The sequence below is a fragment of the Lampetra planeri genome, chromosome 14 (assembly GCF_965212315.1).
Source record: "Lampetra planeri chromosome 14, kcLamPlan1.2.h2, whole genome shotgun sequence".
Classification (NCBI taxonomy): Eukaryota; Metazoa; Chordata; class Hyperoartia; order Petromyzontiformes; family Petromyzontidae; genus Lampetra; species Lampetra planeri.
The window spans coordinates 8,196,254-8,218,768 of NC_136120.1; the positions used below are offsets into that span (position 1 = coordinate 8,196,254).

The 22,515-nt window shown below is 47.7% G+C and overlaps 1 protein-coding gene across 1 annotated transcript; it reads right to left on the minus strand.

Moving 5' to 3' along the window:
• Nucleotides 1–1,151: 1,151 nt before the first annotated feature.
• Nucleotides 1,152–20,686, minus strand: POP1 (POP1 ribonuclease P/MRP subunit). The gene is made up of 16 exons (XM_078600523.1): nt 20,529–20,686; nt 18,896–19,091; nt 17,667–17,813; nt 16,972–17,147; nt 16,108–16,356; nt 15,770–15,857; nt 15,222–15,418; nt 14,209–14,603; nt 12,474–12,567; nt 10,408–10,510; nt 8,901–9,038; nt 6,706–6,821; nt 4,673–4,864; nt 3,846–4,000; nt 2,945–3,430; nt 1,152–2,837 (listed from the first exon to the last, which is right to left on the minus strand). The coding sequence occupies exons 2-16, from the start codon at nt 19,047–19,049 to the stop codon at nt 2,081–2,083; spliced, it is 3,447 nt and encodes a 1,148-aa protein (XP_078456649.1). The 5' UTR covers nt 19,050–19,091; nt 20,529–20,686; the 3' UTR covers nt 1,152–2,080.
• Between the last annotated feature and the right edge of the window lie 1,829 nt (nt 20,687–22,515).

Sequence of the window (22,515 nt, forward strand, 5' to 3'; positions counted from 1 at the left end):
ACACCATGGCCCAAATCTCTTAAGTATGAAATCTTTAAACGTATAAAATGCATGCAATGTTTGGTTTGTTGAAATATTTGTGTTTCACAGAAATAAAACTGCCACTCATGCTGAGTGGGAATGAAGCCGTGTGGTGGGAATTTCACATTCTTTCAGGCTCATAATACAATACATGCAATGGGTGATTTCGACAAAACAAAGGATTGTCACCACAGGATCAGCCCTGTCATTCATTGGATGACTAGTGACCACCACACTGCAGGTCTCTAACAAATCTTTGTTTTATATTACCGGCTCTAAAGAGTAAATGTCTTGACAACCACTGCTGGCTCTTCACAAGCTGTGCTCATTTTATCGGTACCAATGTTATGGACTGAGCTATAAACCCACCACTGAATTTTAAAGTTGTAATTTTAGGATTGTGTTCTTGGTTTATAATATTTCCCTGCTACGTGACTTTACCAAAATAACCAAGAATATGAATCCCTGCAGTCACGAAAGCTTTCAATCGAAATTTAGGATTGTGGTCAGTTTCATTCCACTGGGTGCCTTTCTGGAATGCGAGTCCTAAACGAACTTACTAGCATGAACTACGACCACAATCCATGCAGCGCGAGCCGAATGAGCTTAGATGAATACAGGAGGCATTTCCAGAAGTCATTGGTTTAAGTATCAGACCCATTGCTTGAGAAATTCACCCTGCAAACACCTCAGCAGTGACCCAAATTATTTACACATACAGGTGGTGTGACAAGCAGGTCCACAGAGATGCATTGCTCAAGCATTCAGTAATACATTAAGCATGGCTTGTATGCTAGTTGGCTCCTGCATCAGCTTGCCCATGGAAAACCCCCACCTAAGCCTTTTCCATTCACATGTACTACATCTACAAAATGCTTTTGAGAGAACGCCAGGTACAGGACCCCGACTGCCAAGCAAAAGTTCTTATTGATCGTGGGCAAATAATTCTGGCCAGGGACATGTTTCAAAGCAAACAAATACCCGCAGAGGCTTTCATGCATATCCACAGAATGAAATTGTTTAAAACTAATGAATTATTGAATGCCCATATACATGCGCTCGTTGCTTTGAGAAGCGAATTGACATTTTATATATTGCGCTCCAAGTAATGACAAAGGCATTTAATCAAATAAGACTTGACCACTAAACTTTTTACTTTGTTCCAGCACTCGCACACATTGTACATGTTCAGTCATGCGAAAAACTGAAATATTACAGACGCATGCTATTATAGCAATGGCCTCTCAAGCCAGAGGGTTGGCAGTTGTGTGAAATGTGAGGTCATTGCAGGAAGAGCACAAGCAAATGTCAAAGAAAGTATGGGGGGTGCTGTTGCAGCCCTTTTAAATTCCAGCCAAATAAACATCGATTCCAAGAGATATTCATATTAAAGTAGCTTAACATGCATGTGAAATTTGCATTTAATACTCCACTGTTGTAAACGCCTTGATTAAAAATTGTGTGATTTTTTTTGCACAATTAAAATAACTGCTGCCCTTATTGGGAACACTCGCCCATTGCAAGGGAATTGACCAATCTCCTGTGATTAAGTGCAGCTGGTTTACAGTTCACCCTCAGATTGATTAACAAATGTTTACAAATAAAACAGGCAGTTCCATTTCATTGCTGTATATCAGAGGCAAAATACTTGACTAGAATAGATGAGGCTCAACCCATATGCAATAAACGTTTTTAGGAACCAGGATCATTGATGTATTTCCCTCATGAAAGTCTCAAGACCTTCATGAGGGTCCTGACAAGTTTTTGCAGTAGGGGGCGATGTTCAATGAACCTCAATAGTAAAGATGCTGTAGTGAGCAGACTACCTGCAAAATAGTGTTGGTGGCCCTAATCAGGTGCAAACTCATTCATATGCAGTGGACCAATCAATCCACAGGATAACCTCAGTTCTACTATTCAACTCATTGGTGGTAATGAGTCGTTGACCCAAATTGCGATTTGAACTCGCAGCCATAAGAGTTTTAAGAGGGTGCTCAAATCTCTGCACCTCTGGGCTGCATCTGTAACACCATTTGGCCGAGCCTGGCGGAGATAAACTCTAGACGTCTACGCTCACCCGGACAAAACGATACTGCAGGGAGTTCACGTTGCGTGTGAGCAGCAGAACTCCCCGAGGTTGCGAAGTGTGTGGTGGAGATGGTAGTGGTGCAGCCTTGTCCTGCTGCTGTAGCTGCTGCTGAAGCTGCCGCTGTAGCTGCTGCTGCAGCAGTGTTCGCAGGAGCCCAGTGAGGCTCACAAACCCGAACCCTCGGCCGTGGCCAACAGCCATGGAGAAGTCGCCCTGCGTCAGGAAGCCGAGCGTGGGGCGCGAGCACGCCGACGCCACGCAACCCACGGGCTCCGGGTGCAGCCCTAGGATCCAGTCGGCCTTCTTGCTAACATCGGCAACATCGCCACCAACACCGCCATCACCGCCACGATCCTCCCCTCCGCCCTCTGTGCCCCCACCAGAGAGGCGCCGCTTCCGCCGGCTCAACCCCACCGCCCTGCGCTCCTCCCTCGTAAGCCGGAAAGCGTCGCGCCGCCTGGGCTCCAGGGGCCCCGTGTAGGCTGGGTCGCGGCGCAGGAGGTCCAGGTCGGCGGGGTCGGGCACAGCGACGGTGGCGTGAGGCTCGGGGGAGCCGCGCTGGAGCGGGTCGACACGCACCCACAGCAGCGCACGCGGATGGCAGCGCGACATCTCCAGCGCCAGAGCTGTCGTCAGGGGCTGCAGCGCCAGGGCCGCCCCGTCCACCCCCGTGGCAGGAGGAAGGGAGCGGCACCAGTGGGCGAGCTGCGTTAGCACGCTCGTGCTCCTGCATGACAAAAGTAAAGCAAAGTGCAACAGTGATGCAAAAGTCAAGGAAAGACCGGGGCATTCACGAAGATTGACAACCATCACTCCCGGCTAATTAAAACATACCTGATCACATAGAATGGTTCGCTTGTGACTTCTGAAGGCAACTCCATCTTTTGCTCTTGTTCCACGCAATCTCTGCCGTCGCCCGTCTCACATCCGGGCTCCACGCGCTCCGAGCTTGGCTCCCCATCCACCGACACGAGTTCTCCGGCCGTGATCTCCTCCTCTCCTGCAGTGCCGCCCCACCTCACCTCTGCCCGCTGCTCTTTCTCAGAGACTTCGGAGGTTTCCCGAGTCTCTTCCGCTTCTCCTTCAGAAGCCTCCTCTGTGAGCTCAGACTTTGTCTGGCCCAGAAACGAGGCTCCATAATTTGGGTCGATAGAGGGAGACTCCATCTCCATGATAGATTCCGTCTCGGGTTTTTCCTCGTCCTCCACACTCCACTCCGTGCCCATGAGCTCCCACTCGTGCACCAGCAGTTCCCACGGGAAGTGGAAGGGCGTAGGCATTGCCAGCTTTACGTAGTTTGGCCTCTTGGCTGGTGGGTACCTGTGTGTGATGTAACAAAGTCAAATTCCATTTTGCCGAGGAACACAACCTTTGCGAAGCAAGAGTCTCAATTGCTGCTGTAAACGAGGTGATGGATATGCTCTTGGGCTTTCAATCATAAACTTGAGAAATTAATGCAGGCTGCTGATATAGCTCACGTATGTATATTGAATTTCTTTCACACCGTACGTAACCAACCGTGCGAATCGGGAGATGCGGGGGAAGGACAACAAAGACAAGACTTCGTGCCACATATACAAAATACAAAGACGCATGTATGAAAGCCATAACAACAAGCAATTACAAGCCTTACAGTTGTGTGGCGGAGCGTCAAAATCAACGAGGCGAACAGAAGAAACGTAAAGCCGCGAGTCAACGAGGCTCGTGCAGCCGCGAACCGCCGGCATGTTCCCACCGTTTGAACTTGGCGATCGCCGCCTCCTTGCTCTCCGCGTCGTGGCGCGAGCCGGCGGGGCAGTCCGGGAAATCACAGGGGAAGTAAGGCGCCCCCTGGTATTGCGAGTGCCGCTCCGCCTCACGGAGGCCCCCGACCACAACGCCGCGGTACACCTGCCCAATCCCCCCGCCGCAGGCAGGGCCACACCGGAGAAACAATGCTGGCGTTAAAGTAGTCACAACAACATCAACAACCGCCATTCGCCACCAGGTGGCGGTGACGTCACCACGGCGCTTGTGCCAGGCTACGCGCACTTGAAGGCCACGTGAAGTGTCGAACGCCCGCTGGCAGGTCACGGGACAGACCCAGGTGCCATAGGTTGACTGACAGATGACTGGCAGATGCACCACCTGTGCCCCCTACTGTGCCAAAGCAGACACATTCATTAAAACAGGGGTGAAGAGCCTCTTGCTTACCGAGGGCCGATAAGGACATTGAAATACCTTTGGTGGGCCACAACTTAACCCACATACCTCAGTGTTATCTATTAACAAATTGAAAAATAACTTGTGTGTTGACAAAGCATAACGAGGGCCTTCCAATAGAAGTGACTTGCCAGGTATATTACCTTCTTGGAGTTTAGTATGGCTGAAATGCTCAGTGAAAAGTATCATTTTTGTAGACCGTTTCAAAATGTGACTCGGATTATTGGTGTTCACACGTGGTCACGGGCTGTGTGGAATAGCCATGGGTCAAACATCGACCATGTGCCACGCTTCCCCACCGCCGCTTTAAAAAGCGCACAAGTGCAGCAAAGCACCACGGCCACCCGCTGGCGCACTCACCAGCGGGATCCAGAAGGCCATGCCCCACGCCTTGGGCAGGACCAGGTCCCACGCAGCCCCCCATCCCGCCAGCCCGGCCCCCGCCTGCCGGCCTGGATGCTGCAGCAGCAGCGCGGGAATGCTCGACTCCCTGGCGCCCAGGTTGAGACGGGTGCCCGGCACCAGGGCCTTGTGGCGCATGCGATTCAGCTCCTGAGCGGCGGTGGCACACGGGGGCACGGTGACTTTACAACAGCACTTTGGAGTTATTCATTATTAACGTACATTTTTGGTCCTCGAAATTATAACTAAGGATCTCGGTCACACTGGCTTAGTGCTTCAACACGGGCATAAGACACTTGAGCTAACCACCCACATCTCCCCCCCCCCCCCCCCACATTGTTAGAGCATTGAATAACCAGGTGGTGGTTCGTAGTGAATTATCTAAAGCAGCGCTTCTCAACCTGTGGTACCCTGTACCCCAGGGGACATTCAAGACAATTCACGCAAAGGTGGCACTCGCATGATGTATGGTCACGTGTCAGAAACATATCTGCAGTCTTCCCCCTTCACTTCATTGTGACAGTCAGCGACTTTAAGTCTGAAAAGTGTAAATATTACATGATAAATAATATACTATTACGAAGTGCTAACCACACGTCTTAGATGTTGCTTTGTGTGTCATTGAAATGTCATTTTTCAAATGTTTACTTCAATATAAAGCTACTAGCTTTACTACCCGGCTTCGCCCGGGACTTGGATTCTCGACGCCCGGCCGTCTTTGTCTCCCCAGTGGCGATGTTCACACCAGTTACTCGTTTGAGGCTGAGTCGACCTAGGGGAGGCCCAGGAGCGGTTCAAATGATCGTCACAGGTGGTGATAGTAAGTGGGAATCGAACTCGGGTCGCCAAGTTCATAGCGCAGCGCACTAACCACTACACTACCGCTCGCCCCACACACGCGCCCCCCGTCCATAGGTACACATACACGCGCTCACCACTCACCCTCAACACTCACCCTCACCACTCACCCTCACCACTCACCCTCACCACTCACCCCTCACCCCTCTCCCTCACCACTCATCCTCACCAATCACACCCTCACCACTCACCCTCACCATTGACCCTCACCACTCTCCCTCACCATTCACCCTCACCACTCTCCCTCACCACTAATCCTCACCAATCACACCCTCACCAATCACCACTCACCACTCAACCTCCCCTCACCACTCACTATCGCCACTCACAACCGCCCTCACCATTATATTTTTGGCCCAGTCAACGCCGGATATTTCCCATTCGTAGCAGTTTATATCAACTCTATAAGCAACTTATATTAAACAGGAAGCGCCATCCTAAAGTAATTTACAACCTTCGATTAGTCCTTTGTGCGATTGAAAGAATCGATTCCTGGCATGTTGGGGGTTTACATTTTGAATGATAGAGTTTCATTTTCATTGTTTTTTATTTTTTTCAGGAGTTTTTAATTACATTTTTGCCCCGGTCAACGCTGGATATTTCCCGTTCGTAGCAGTTTATATCGACTTTAAGCAACTTATAGTAAACGGGAATCGTCCGAATGTAAAGGAATCTACAACCTTCGATTCCTTTGCGCGATTCAGAGAATCGATTCTTGGCGCGTCTGGTTTAAAAGTAATTACACAGTTGTTTTTTCATTGGTATGTAATGTTTGAAAGTTTTCATAAGATTTTAAATGTATTTTCCCCCCAGGCAACGCTGGGTATATCGAGTTTATACGACAAATGCGTGCGCATATTTTTAACGGGAATTAAAAATGGCGTCCACCCGGCAGCGAATGCGTCGCTACCCGTTGCCAGGGGCAACCGCCGTCCAATGAAACTGCGTATGGTCCGGCGACACACAGACACACACACAGACAGACAGACAGATTTGCGATTTTATATATATAGATGCGTAGGTAGAACACGTGGGCAGGTGACAGGTCCCGTCGTGGGAGATGTTGGGAGCCACCGCTCTGGCATGCGCTCAGTTGCGGCATCCGCCTGCTCGAGCCGAGTGTGTGGCCATACCTGCTCTGAGATCTTAGTCTCCGTGACCTCATCGCGGACGGAGCGGTCCCAGATCCAGCTCTGCGCGTGTCCCTCCTGCAGGCTTCTCGCCAGTGCGTTCGCTTCGTTGTTGCAAGCTGGCGAGGGGCGGGACATAAAACACCGTCGCGCACACACGCGCGCACACACACACGCGCACAAACACCCCACTCCAGAGTCCTCGTCCCCTGTCTTCAAAGCATGTGTTGGTTGTTTTATAGATGAGGACAGCCAACCAATCACAAGCCAGCACCACATGCTAATTATTAATACTTTTGCATACGTATATATTTGTTTTATCACCAATTACATTCAGGTTGTGCCCTAAGCCTCATGTAGTGACATGATATATTATCTACTCAGAACTCTCAGCGAGTAACGCATCGCATTACAGAGAATCACAACTCAAACATGAACACAGAAGTACTTCTGAAATCACTTTCGTAGACATTTTTTTCACACTAGATGCCTTGCCCTAAAATGTGGGCTGTCACGTGACTAGAAATTTTGTATTCCTAAATCTATAATAGACTTAATCAAGCAAAAAAAAATACCTATTTTTGTCCATAGCCATTAGTGATCGGGCAGATACAACTCACCGCTTGGGAATGATTATGCTGCACTGAGACTGCTCTTCCACAAACGTGAAGACATTTAAAATGGGTTTTAAATGGTTCTGTGCATTATTTATTGGAAGTTTAACTCTCCATGGCCTCTGCACGGCACTGTGCCCTCATATTTAAGCTCAGCACACCAGAGCCAGATTACAGCCAATAGTACAGTTCCCACAATACCCATCTGTCAGTGCAGAGGATAGCCAGCCCTCTACATTATCTGCAGTGTTATCATCGGTTCATTAGACTTTGCGAACCCTACACGATAATGAGCACCACTGCATTGCGAGATGGGCTACAAATGGTTTCCTTATAATCAACGTTTTTGGGTTAGATCGCGTTATTTATAAATGTGGCGTAACCCTCCACCACCCGACACGGCCAATCAGCAAAAAAGCGTCACGTTGACAAAAGACAAATAGTTCACTACTTTAGCCCACCGGTGTGTTGAAGCGTGAAACCACAACATTTACAATTTTGTTGTAATGTTGTGGTTTCACGCATGTTGTGGTTTCACGCTTCGACACATTTATAAATAACACGATCTAACCCAAAAACGTTGATTATGAATATTGGTCGCGAAAGCCTACGTGTTGAATGGTTTCCTCTCCATACTATTCAATCTGGTGCTGTGGTGTATATGTAAGACCTTCTGCCACCAATCACCTTGGCCAATATTTATCCACTTATCTCATTAAAAGACTAAGCTAAAAATGAACATTACAAACACAGAAGAATGAACAGCATCAGAATAGCACACGTTAAGGGCTGCAGCGAAGGAACAAGCGCACGTGTGTGACAAGGGTGTGCGGGTATCGCGAGTGCAGGAGTTATTGGAGTGTGGCGAGCATTAAGAAGAATTGTCGCCTTTGCCGTGGACAAAGAGAGCGGCGCGTGCTTTGAGTGAGTAGTGTTGGTGTAGGGGTCTCGCCAGGACTTGAACCTGGAACATCCAGCATGGATCAGCTGAGGCTCCCACCGAGCACGAGACCACAGAGGGTGCTTTGTGCAATGTTTGTGAAGTTGTGCATCGGAGCTCCCCCCCTCCACCAGCCATGCTGACAGCAGACAGAGATACAGACAGAGTGCAACCGAAGAGGATGGGAAAATAGAGCATCGAACAAACAACGCTTCAAAACACAAAACATTGGCACAGCGAGTCTCGGGGATTCGTCCGTCGGGCAAAATGTTGGCCGACGGCAATCAACACTAAACAAAATGTATCTCCTGAAATTAATCTCGTAAGTAAGCTTTCCTGACCAATATTAAAATTCGTTACTTGTTAATTTTGGGGTAGAGCGTGTAGGTATGTCAATTAAGAGCTATAGCCCTCCAGCACCTGACACCATCAAACAAATCAAATTGTCGAATTTACAATCCCTAATCACGAGAAGAAATCGAATTGCTAAATGCCTAGAGCCAGGCATGCACATCGCGCGTTCAGCAAACACCTCAGGATATCCCTACGCTCGGTTAAATTTTCTACAGATGATGATGGCATTGATATTGATGACGACGATGATCGGATGAGCCCACACTCAACCACCAGCCACAATGCACCACCTGCGGCACCACCACTCGCAGGAGGGATGCTGGGGGGGTCCGCAGGTATCGTTCGCTTGTTGGGGAGATCGAGGCGTGGGTCGCCCACCGTCAGGCCCAGCACGCACCCTGGAGGCACGTCCGAGGCACTGCCCAACCCTGGGCGGGAGAGCGGCAAAAGTCACTCGCAGCAGTCGTGCACAAAACTAATATCCCAGGTACAGGTTTCCCTCGTTTTATATGCAGGCTCGGTTTGTGCGATTTCACGTAAATGCGGCTAAGCTATTTCTACCCAAAATGCACTCTGCGGGTTGAATTCACTCTCATGCGACTGTGCAGTCAGAGGTGGGCCAACATTGTGTGTGTGCTGTATGCACTACTCGGCAGGCTGCCGGTCATTCGGTTTCACTTTGTGCGCCCCTTTTTTAGAACGCATCTCACTGCAAAAAGCGAGGGAAACCTGAATAGCCTTAAACAGGCTGCTGAAGCAAGTCCTGTTAGAGAGCACCTATTAAGCCCAGTATGGTATGCAAGGGAGTGGTAAGGCTTGCACTATAACCAGCTGCCTTGGGTCTCCCCAGTGCTGATGTTTACAAATCACACCAGGTACTCATATGAGGCAGAGTCAACCTAGTGGAGGCCCGAGACTGGTTAAAATATTTGCCACTGTTATTAGTCATGAGCGGAAATCAAAGTCGGGTCACTGGGTTCGTGGCGCAGTGCATTGACCACGACACAGCAGCAGCAGGGCACTATCCAGCGCGGCCAGGCAGAAATCCTGCAGTGGTGAAACCCGACTTCACACGGTGATGACTTGGCACTCACGCCGTCACGAATGTGTTATGCAATGACGGCAGATTTTTTCCCCCAAGACTCGGCCTCAGCGGTGAAACAGAGTCTGCCTTTCCCATGTTCACCATTCGAATGCAAGCTGAGCTGTGACACATTACATGCATCTGTTGGTTTAAGTACAAATGTGTGTGGAATAAATCCTTACCTTGGGAATTACGAGTGTAAAAGTTATCGGGGTCTTGAGAGGTGTTGCAGTGTAAAGTACAGCATAAATATGAAGACCCTATGACCAAATCACACAGAATTCTTCCACAAATCTCGGAGGATTTTGAAAGCTAAGCAGGCCTAAGCCTGTATGGTGCTTGGATGGGTGACCACTCAGCACAGCAGGTGTTATAGGCTGCGGGGCTACATCGTGGGCAACAAAAAGCATTGCGGCAAAATCCATTGTTGGACTGCACATCTACGCTCCCATATCTATGCTGCCGGCCTTCACCAACCAGCAGTGCTCAGCGTGGTGAAGTATAATCAAATAACCGCCACGACATCCACAGCATAGGAAGGTCCCTCGTCCAGTATTATATTAGCACGTGACTATACGTGTAATAAGTAGTAAAGAGTTTACAACAGTCAAAAACCTCACATCATGCCACCCCATTAGTAGTGTTTCATCAGGAATGAATGCAGGGTTATTTTAAACCGCCGTGTAACGGTGTGTCATGCTGCTGCATTGTACCGGCTAGAAGCTGGAAGATTTGTCCCTGATTCTCATGCTGCAGGACGTGCGATGGCTCGCTGCACACTTTCAGCCACCATGAAGTCTTGCCCTGGCCTTCAGACTATACATCAACACAAACAACGTGTCATGCCATAGCAACAAAGTGTGACATCCGTTTAGAATTGCATCCTTGTGAGTCCCTCTTATGCGGTAAGCACAATTAGTGCTTTCAACCTTGAACTGGCCTTCATCTTCAATCCACACGTTCAACTATATCCAACTTGGGAAAGTTAGATATCTTCAATCAAATGCAATTACCATTTAATCCACTGGCCTACAAGCCTTTGAGGTATCTGTAAAAAAAAAAGGCTCCATTGCTCATCGGATTCTCTTCCAGTCTAAATAAAGTCTAGTTCACAAAAATAACACAGTTAACTGGTTACGACTCCACCAAGTCTCATTAGCTAAGGGTTGGCCTACACATCCAATGACACCGAGTACGGTGATGTGAAAGGTATTAACCGTTTATGAACAATGTTGGGTCAACACCACTATGGGCAAATTATATCAAACATTTTAGCTTCATTGGAAAATTCTTCTCGCCCTTAATATTTGGGCGATGCAATCCTAAAGTAGCATTGGTCAAACAGGTCACACCACTAGGCCCAATAATGTTCAAGACAAGGTTCTGCCCGTATCAGTGTATGCAGTAATAATGTTCTATGGGCCATACCTTGCTGACGAGATTTAGGTAACCTTGTTTAAAATACAAATGTGGTAAATATTAATCTGAAAGGCCCATACGTCTGGCAGTGTACATTTTATATCTGTCATTTATTTGTACAGGAAACCTCAAAAATGGTCAACAATTTTTCAGGAGGGTCTGCGTTGGGATGTTTTAATGATTCCGTGACGGCGTGTTTTGCATGTGGAAGGAAACTAGAGCAGCTGCAGAATAACCGACAATGCACGAGAGGACATCTCCCGGCCACCTCGTCTTTCAACGCGTTTGTGAGTTTCACTAACCTGCAGGAAGCATCAATCTTTTCCTCCAATAGCACCGGAAACGGGCGTGCGCCACTACGGCCGGCAATTAATTTGACTGAGCGGTGCCACAGCGAAGGCATGAAACTCACAATTGAAGAGGTTGAAAAATCTAATCCTGGACTGGGTCAACTCTGCCTCCGTCATCCTTGCATGTTCAATAAACCGGTCGACAAGCTTGCGATAGCCGTGGATACGCGAATTTTCACTACCGGATCATCAGGACCACTATCGGGTATGAGAACCACTCCGCTGCTCGTGAGAGCGAACACTTGACTTATTGAGGCCACATTCACATCTTGACAAAGTGGCTGTCACACATTGCCTTGGCAGTTTGCCTATCGTTGGCAATGTAACCGTCAGCACTCTTTCACCAAAAGTGAGACAAAGAGGAACATTTGCACGTGAATCATGCCTTTTATCTCATCTCGATGGCACTATAAGTCTGTTTAATGTCTCCACACCCTTGACATTTTATTTAAACGTGTATTCTTCCTTTCCCGACTCTCATTAGGCATTCCTTCATCACAATGACCATGCAGTGTCAAGTCATACACGAGTAGTGTGATCCTGGGCAACACCAAACTGCACTGGGCTGCGATGTCGAAAGCAGTCATTTAAGAGCGGATCTTGAAGTGGCCAAGGTGGCTCAGAGGTCAGAGCGCTGATCTGGGACCACTAAGATCTTGGGAATTAATCCTGGGAGCAGCCTTTAATGATGTTATGGTGTCAGCCTGCTCACCAATGAATGCACAAAAAACAATCACATTAAATTTGGTTCTGCAGTTAATTTGGTCAAATGCCAGCTCTTAGAATAAAAAAATATATTGGTTTTACTGTCCTGCGTTGACCATTACTCCCAGTGGCAGGGTGTATTGGAAAGTTCTTCCCCCTACCGTGTTGAACAGAAGTCACCTGAATGGACCTCAAAAGGGAGCTCTGGTATCCGCTTCTGTGGACCATTCTCTCGCACGAAAAGTTAAACTGCTGATAGAGATCCGAATGGATGCTTCATCTCATGCAGATCATGTGGATCTTACGTGGTGAATGTCTGCAGGCCGGAGAGCGTGTGTCAGTATAAATCCGGAGCGAGGACCGATCAGCTGAAACCTCACCATCTCCATTGTCAGGTCACTGCAAAGCCACACAGGTGAATGCACGTATTAATGAAAATGTAACACAAGTGTTTGATTTCAAAACCCTGAATAAGTCACCCTTTCGAGGAAACAAGACAACAAACTGATCTTAACTGGCAGACATGTACCCTACACCCTGGCTGTCCGACAAGTATGCAGCTTCATTAAGGAGAAACAAACTTCACAGTAACAATGTGATGTAACATTACAGAACACTTATGATATTAAAATGAAACAACTTCCGTCGGGTTTACGACAGGGTCAATACAGCATTACGACTCTAACTCCGTACCTGCATCAGAATCGTAGCAATTGCGGCCTCCTAAGAGCACCTCATTGCCAAGAATGTGGGGGCAACTCGTACATGGGGTCTCCTTATCCCCTAGTCATCTGCCAAACCTGCTTCCAAGTCACTATGACATGTGCATCGCCACCTGCACCTGGATAAACGCACAACGGCTTATATACTACACCTTCAGCAGACTTTCCTCCCAAGGCTCTTACAAAACAGGTGGCTGTAACCTGTATAACATCACGCCACGTGGGATGTTACCTGCGCCTTTTACTCGTCAGCCAATTAAAACACACCACACGCTTGCCGCGGTGTGTACACCACGTGTAATGGACCCCCCCCCCCCCCCCCGCTGGTGGTAGCTTGGAGCTCCAGCTTGCGATCTAAGGAACTCCAAATTCAGGATTTACAGTTTCAATGTGGTCACGCTGGAACCGGAATGTTGAAATGTTATGGGATTATTATGAGTACAACTTTAAGGAATTAAAAATGCATGCAGCTGACCCACTACAAGAGATTACAACAAAGTGCTTTGAAACTCCTAACAGCAGGATTTACTACTTGGTTTTCATCATAGCAGACCTTCACCTCCCAGTGATGGGCTGCAATATGACAGTGGCTTCATCACGATTTATCCCCCATTTAAGCACATCAACCTTGTTCAGCTTCATGAAACCATTGGCCTGGCAAAAAGCTAGGGGACGGACAACTACACATTACCTTTGAGAATAGGAATGTTTTATCCACCTGCATATTTTACCTGAGAGTTAGAAATCCAAAGTAGCCCACAACTGAGAGGGTTATCTGTTATAACACTAAGCGGATGGCTAGAATCAAGGCAGCGTCTTGTGATTAAATCAGAATCCCATGTGTAGTGAATGAACTGTACCAACCCAATAACAATGCCTGCACAATAAAAATAGGTTTTCACTTAATGCGGAATTTGCATTCTATACCTCTGAGGATCAAACAAGGTAATTTAGCGATCTACGGCATTCTACGCGACACAGGGCAGAGGTGTGTCATCTAACATTCTATGCGAGGCCTAATGAAGTGACTCGAGAAAAAGTTCTGTAACGTCATCTTCTGGGGGCCATTCTGTCGTGACGTGACATTGAGTTCAGAAAGACATATCTTGATCTCATCACATGACTGAAAATACACGTGATAACAATTGTTGATAAAAAAATGAAATGGAATGTTTTTTATATCATGAGCGACTACTGCATGCAAGAGCCCTTGTTTGCCCCTCCGTATGTATGTACAACTTTCTGTACAACGTACATAGCCAACCGTGCTAATCGAAGTTCGTAGGGGCGCGAAGGAGAAGGGAGGGGGGTGTCTTACGTGAGAGCAGTCCCTGTGGAAACCGACATCCAGCTCCTGGGCTCATGTGGACCGCGGGTTCCGTCCCCGTAAATGCGCTTCTCCGGAGGAGCTCCGGGCTGCTCGCCGTCCTCCGCCCGCCGCTTTCTCGTCCCGCTTGCTTTGCCCCTTCTGGCACCGCGCGCCGCCTCCGGCAGCGCCGCTTTCATTTCGCTTTTACGGGCGGCGGAGGTCTCGCCAAGCTGCGCTCGCTGCGGTGCGGATGCCGCTTGTATGCCGGAGGCTTCAGCGGATGACTGAGTGCCCTCCGCTGGGCCGGTGACACCTGGAGTCTGTGTTGGAGTGACTTTGAGGTCTGGTGGCTCTAACACTGGCTCTAAGCATTTGAAATTCTCCTTCAGCTCAGACAAAACCTCCTGCAAAGAAAAATAAATAGCTGTAAAGGTCAATATGGAAATGTCTCCATGCACAAAGGAGTGTTGGTGGCCTTCACAATGTGGTGGAAATTACACATTCATACCTCGTGGGGGGCCAGTCTCGTCATAGCAGCAAATCACTAAAGACGCACCTCAAGGTAGTACTAAATTTATTGACCCCCACAAGAATGATGAGTCAAGGTTGCTGCCACAGCCCCCACTCAGCTTTAGTACAAGGGCAATTTCACGATTTCAAACATACATACTTTACATACATTTTTTAGTATGTCAAACAATCAAAACTCTAAATTACATGGGGGGAAAAAATGCCATCGTTCTTGACAAGGGACAAGTGGTGAGACAATATCGTGGTGTCGGATGTCCCGAAACAAAGTTTTTCATCCATGCTGAGACAGTGGTGCATTCAGTTTGTGAGTATGTGCCCAACCAACGACTTTATTAATGAATAAGTCAAACTTTTTCAATGAAACTTACTTTCAAAGAGACATCCCATACATATTGACAATTTTGTATTTTTGACTCCGACAGTGCCTCATTTGTGGTAAATGCCGAAAGTGCGTATAATATAGTAAACACATTTTTACAAAAAGTGCTTACATTTTTCATGGCAGGATGGACCCAGATCCATAGCTGCCGGTGCTCCGTATTCGTCTCTCGTTCATCAAGCATTTGCAATGGCCGCCATAAAAAGGAGACAGGACCCAGCGGTTGGGTGGGAAAGCCATTTGCTCTGTACATCACCAAGGACCCCTGCCTTTGTCCACCGAGGTAATCCGCCCCATCAAAAGAAGTGCCTGGTAAAAAATTTGAATAAACGAAATAAACCAACATCAGTGGGGGCCAGATGATTGGTAGAACACAAAGCCACTCACAGACACTTCTAATTCATGTGGGGAAGATTTCACGACGTAATGAAAGACAACATATAACAAGCGATAACTGAAACTATATCAGCTGTTCTACGAACACCAACCTTTACAATTTACTAGCAAATTACACATGCATCTAGTAAGTTAATGGAATTGACAATGGTCGAGGGATAGCTTCTGCTCTCAGTACCTTGGCAGCCACCAACCACTCATATGATAACTATTCAAATTGTTCAGCAACTGGGAAATGTTCACCATTCCAAAAGTTTGGGTTACCTGTCTCTGGGCTGCACAGTGTGGATAAAACTCCCAAGATCACCTCCTCCTTGCCCTTGAGCTCCAGACAGCAGTAGTAAGACACATCCTGTATGGGAGACATCACAATTACTACAGTGGCTTCACAATGCTCTGCAGATTGAGATTAAAATACAGAGACTTCGGACTTCCCATGAAGCGGTTCCCATTGTATCAACCTGCAGAGATGTAACACACTGGAATGGCTCTGGATGAATTGAGCACTCTGGCCTCTGCGTCACCCACCCGGATAAAAACGTAACGGCGAAGGGAACGTGCACGTGAGAGACGGAGACGGAGCGGCCGGGCGCGAGACGAACCTGCAGGAGGCAGCGCTGGGCCATGGCGCGGTAGGCGCTGCGGTATGTCTTTGTGGTGGGCTGCAAGCCAAGCCGGTAGCCCCAGCGCTCGGCCACGCGGAAGCGCTTGGCGTGCCAGATGTGCGTCTCAAGCCAGATGTGGCGCCGCTGCCGCCGGTTGTAGTCGAGCAGCAGGCTGCCGTGCCGACGCCGCGCCTTACGCGAGCGGCACTTGGGCACCACCTTCGCCTTGGCACTGGATTCATCCATCTGCGGCGTGGGGGAGGCAACGTAGCACGAGTGAGGACGGTGCTCCCCGTCGATTTCCGCAATCCGCGGGCGCCATGTGTGAAATGCCGATTACCAACGTTTGAGAAGAGTACATTTGATAATGAACAGCAAAAGTGTCCAAGGGTTCAAGCATTAGATCGTTGCATATTACCTGCCATGACAAACGAATTAGAAACGCGGACTGTGACAAAAAAAAGCTAAACCATATTGAATTTAATTGACTACAGTATTTAAGGGACTTCCCAATGCTGTATAAATGGTTATATGGTATGCACAGCCAGTGGTGTAAGCGCCACTGTGTTGGTGTATAGACGTATGTTTTGCGTGCATATTAAATGGTTATTGTGGTGTACGTGCTTGTGTGTTCGGCATACGTGTACATATTGTGTGTGCGTGGTGTAGTCGATTGAGCGAGCGCTCATTTGTTATACGTGTATGCATGGATACGTGTATATGGTACACAGAGCTGGTAGTGCGCGAGTGCTTGTGCGTTCCGCACACAAGCAGAGCGTTGAGTACGTGTAGCTGTGCGTACGGCGTACAGGCGGTGTGCGAGTGAACATGGCAAGGGGGTCTCGCTGCGCATCGTCGCACCTCCCTCTTGGCGGCGTCGCGAAGGCGGCGTGGCAGCCGCTTGACGTTGTGGCTCATGGCGCGGCGCCGCATGTGTGTGGGCAGCGTCTGGAAGACTCGTCGCACCGAGCTCTTCCTCTTCACCGCCTGCAGCATGGCCAGCATCTCCGCGGCGCGTGCATGGGCCATCGACTCCGCTGCGTGGGTGAACGCAAAGACAAAACTCTCACCGCTCCGTTGCGCCATTGGCCAATTGTGTGGGGAGGGCTAACGAATGCTGCGATGATGTAAGAATTAGCACGCCGGACTTGCGATCCAGAGGTCGCCGGGAGATCTAATATAACTTTTTCGGCAGTTTAAACAATGGGAAAAGGTCTTAAATTCACCGTGTCCACCCACCAGTATAAATGCATAAGTGCACAGGCAAGATGTCTGGCCAGGTGGAAGAGTAGGCCAAATACCCTCTTTTGGGGCTCTTTTGAGCTCCCTGCTGCCAGCAGTGGCATGAGCAGGGCTGCAATTTTAATCTTACCACTGATGGGGCAATTGAAGCCTTCGTATTTTGATATAGAATACAAGTGATGTTGGTGACGCCGTGTTACTTTTCAACATTGTCTGTGCAGTGTAATACACTTGGTCCAATGTTATGAGGTTGTCTCAAACTACTCGTTTACCACAAGTGCATTAGTTCATTCGGATATATTAAAGGAGAGTACCTGTGAGAACATCGGGCAGCTGCTGAAGCCCCAGAGCCCAGCTTTTGTCAGTGTCCTGCCTCTGCGCTCCCTCAGGACCAGTATCAACGCTGTGCTCCTGACACCACGGTGTGAAAGGAGCCACTGCTGCTGGGAAGGAAATGCCACCTGCACAGCCAATGAAGACAATTCACTTGACACACTGCACAAATGCAGATGCTTTTTAATCACTCTTTAGCATTCGTAGCTAGTAATGCATGAAACCACAGTTACTATGTTTGGGATGCATTTGTTTAATTGTTACCTGCACTGCCCCTCCACCTGTGCGCTGGTTGGCACATGTACTCCTGCCAGTGAGAACGCGCACTGGGTGGTGATTGGCCAGCCAGCAAAACTTGTTTTTCTTGTTTAGTATGATATGATGTAAATATACGTGTGTATAAAAGCTCCTCTTATCTGTGGCCCCATTACCCACGATGACAATCATCCGTGGCAACTGTAGAGTCTGTAAAAACTACTGCCCTATTTTTTCATATCTGCAATAATATCCTCTGTAATTTTCCCAATAGTACATAGCGAATCCGCTTCCTAATACTCGCATTTTGTTGAACTAAGAGGATTTGTGCAACAAATTGCTCCTACCCGTGAGTTATCCACGATTATTTTAGTTAAAACGTGTGCTGTGATTAAAGCAAGTGCATGAGTGGCAAACGCAGATATTTGGAGTTTGATGGTCTGCTTAAAAAGCAACAGTGAAAAGTTTAATTACAGGGACATGAGCAAATGTAACCATTGTACCATTTGATACCACATGAAGACGAATTAAGCAGTGCATTTTAAATCAATACTGGGGTCAAACTACAGAATACACATATATACAAGTTTCCACTAAAAACAATTGTCCTATCATGACAAAAAATTACTTAAATAATATTCATAATATAGGTTTTTGGGCTAGATCACAGAAATACAAATGTGCCGTTAAACCTGCCACCACCCGACAGCACCAATTAGTAAGGTTCGTCACGTAAACAAAACATGCCAATTTGCTACTAGTTCAGCACACCGGTGTGTTAGAGTGTAAACCCACAACATTTACAATTCGAGTAAGACGTTTCACCGGTAATTACAACCAGCATCATCAGACGAAAAGCCAGAGTTATACGTCTTACATTTTTAAATTATGTTATACGTAAATCATGTCATATACACGCACATTAATGCCAGTTGTTGGCATGAATACGACTCACCATTGTCATCTTTACGGTCATCAGCAGCACCCCCCTCCACAGCTGGAAAGACCACGTTCTTCGGCTGATGGCGCATGATGCGTTCCCTCTTCTTTGCTTGTCGCCGTCCACCTCCTCTCCCTTGAGCGCCTGCTCCGCGGGACCTCCCCTCCATGAATTTAAGAGTGCTCCAAAAACCGCAAGGGACAACTCCTTCCTGTGAATCACACCGGAGGATATTTAATCACACGGGCGAAATAACGGAGGGTTTTTTTTATCTTCCCTGCTCGCTCGCCAAACCTAAGGCACTTAGTTGAGCTATCATTTGTGCCCAGTTCGCTTCTGAAAAGGGTCTATATAGCTCAGTGGGCCTGACCTGGTAATTTTTTTAAAAACATAGTTTCGTTTTTCCGTGCTCGCGAAACTTGTCTTTTGAATATGACGTGGGCGGCTACATTCGCTATTTAAAGACATTTTACCGGATATACGTGTCAAAATTGTGTTCCTTTTAATATTTTGGTACGGTTGGGTGGCTTAATGTTTTAGATGTTTATACCTGTAAATTGCATTTGTTGTATGTTAAGCATTCTTGTCAATTCCCACTTGCAAAAGCAACTCGTTTCTCAATTGGCTCCAACGGGTTTTGTTTTAAGTTAAAGTATTTTGTCACAATTTGAAAAATATGCGACTGTATTGCTCGTGGTGCTAAAGGATAAATAAACACATCACATTCGTAATTGTCTTACAAAAAGCAAAGCAACCGATACAGACGACCCCGGCATATGCTGTGACATGGCAACTTCTGCTCCACTGCCAAATATACAACTACAGTAAACGCTTACTTCTATGGCAACTAATACACTTGACAATTGGTGTACCACTACATCGGTACTCTATATACTGCTGGACTAGCAACGACTGCTACTTAACCACTACACGATCGCCACGTGACCATTGACTTCAATCACCAAACAAGCAACCACTTCTAAACAAACTACAGCACTGAAATATTACAATGGCAACTGCAGTATTTCTACACCGGTAAAACAATGGCCAATCCTAAAGTATAACTAGGATAGAATGACATCATAAGCAACACGTGCTTATAGAGTACTAGCGGTAAGTACCCGGCGTTGCGCGGGCGAAAAAGACACACACACATCGACTTACACACACTTTCTATGTACTGTACATGAGTTTAGTGGAAGAAGGTTGTAACATAATAAAAAGCCACACGTGATTATAGAGCATCATGTGGGGGAGGCTACGATATATGAAGCACGTCTGTGTTTATATTCAGCGCCTGAATATATGATGTATCACCACACAAGCAACTTACAGCACAGTGCACTAGTAATTGCTCCTAGACACCTACAGTACTACTATATTGTGACCTACAGTTATACTGCAGCGTCTACGACTAGAATGACACTCAGCTACGATTACCAACCATGCTCGCGTTAATAACACGCAAAGAACTCGACCTGACGGAGCGAGGCCTGGTCAGAAGCCCCATTCAAAACGCATGCACTCGACTAGTAGAGTCGCGAGTCAGCCACTCTCGCGAGCGGTTTCAAACAAAAACACAGCACGAACACGTGTTGAACCGCGTAGCTTGTTTAACGTTTCAGAGAGCCGCAATTTGTGGCCGCACCTTAGACGAGGGGCGAGGCGATGGTGGAGCGCGGTGTCAGGAAGCAGGGACCTCTCTCTCGCTTCCCACGTGCCGCAGTGCGCGCACGTGTTACAGAGGCCGACGCAGTCAAACCGCAGCGGCAGGCACCAGCAGCGCGTTTCGTAAATGACTCGGATTTAAAACTCGAAGGGCGGGGTTGTGTTCCCCCCCACCCCCCACCTCTTAACGCGTCTCTCCGTCCTCGCTTCTCACCCCATTGGCTGCACCCCCAGCCTCTGTTGACGCCTTTCAACACTCATCGGATACCTGACACGAACTCACCTGCCCCCGTGACAGATACTCACCACACACCTGACGCCACTCATCAGTCGTCATCCTAACCCTCCCCAGACACACCTGAACACCTCAGGGGCTGTCCATAAATGACGTCACGCACCTAGGGGCGGGGGGGTCAGACATTCACACCTCTCATTCCTACCTCATTCAATCACTCATTCCTGTTATTCATTCTTATTCTTGCGTCATTCAATCACTCATTCCCTCCAGTACTTTTCCACTAGGTTCCCTGAATGTTCTCCTATGACTTCCTGGACCCCACCCGTTGCTACGGACACCGTCGCTAGGGCCGCATGTTCCTATGGATACCGTTGCTAGAGACACCTGTTGACAAGGACACATGTTGCTAGGGACACCGTTGCTAGGGACACCTGTTGCTAAGGATGCATATTGCTAGGGATACAGTTGCTAGGAACATCGTTGCTAGGGACGTCTGTTGTTGCAGGACGCCGTTTGGCAGGGATACCGTTGCTAGGAACACGTGTTGCTAAGGACACATGTTGCTAGATACACCGTTGCTATGGACACCTGTTGCTAGGGATGCATTTTGCTTGGGATACGGTTTCTAGGGACACCGTTGCTAGGGACACCTGTTGCTAGGCTCACGGTTGGTCCACGTGGCCAGAAAACAAACGTTTGATTTCGTAGTGCACATTAATTCTTTAGTGTAGCGGGGGTTTTGTATTTTGTAGTCCACGTTAGTGCGATTTTTGTATTCGCTCATAACTCAGCAAAGCAAAGTCGAAACTAAACACCCTGAGACAACGGGCTTTCGAACGATACTAAATGCGTGCCCGAAACTATGAAAATGCCTATTTCTGGAACGTTTTTAAACAGTTTGTACACACAGGAAAACCAACAAGAACAAACAGGGGGTGGGAATTTTTATCCAGATGTACCACCAACACACTATGCCTTGGCAATGGTGCTGCGTTGGCAGTGGTGCACAAGCACAAAAAACAAAACAACTCACTCGACAGATTCGTAAAAAAAATAACTTTAAAGAAAAATGTAAAATAGACAACGTTTCAGAAAACTGCTCTTATTCATAACACGTGGAGACCAGCAGAGGTGAAAATCCACAGAGACCGCATTCATGCCGGTATTGACGAATGTGTTGAGTGTTATTATTGTTGTGATGTGTTCGCGAACATTTAAAGTACGGAGCAGTGGCATCGTGTTCCCGTGTATTTATTACCATTCCAATAACACCAGTTGCATTTTTTTGTTTTCCCCACACCGAAAGCAATTGGTTTGTGAGCCTAGCACGGGCTTGTACTGAGGTGGTGCCTGTGTCGATTTGCGTCAATGCCATGAGTTCTGGACAGTTGGATGAGTGTTCTGGCCACACCAGGACCTGGTGTGGTATCACTCTATTGGTGGGACTAATAATTAAAGATGACTGCTAACCAGGGACGTGCGGTCAGGGGAGGCAGGGGAGGCACAGCCTCACCTGCCATACTTCAATGAAAATAGCTGTTACTAAAGGTAAAAAATAAGAATAATCAAATAAAATGAATATGAAGATGTTTCCACTGGTCTGTTATAAATGTCATTTCTGTACGATTCCTATCATTTTTATAGTCAAAATCGCCAAATTTGCGGAGCTCCGTTGCAAATACAGGAAGAGACGAGGGGTGAGGCAGCGATGCGCTCAGCCTCCCCTCTG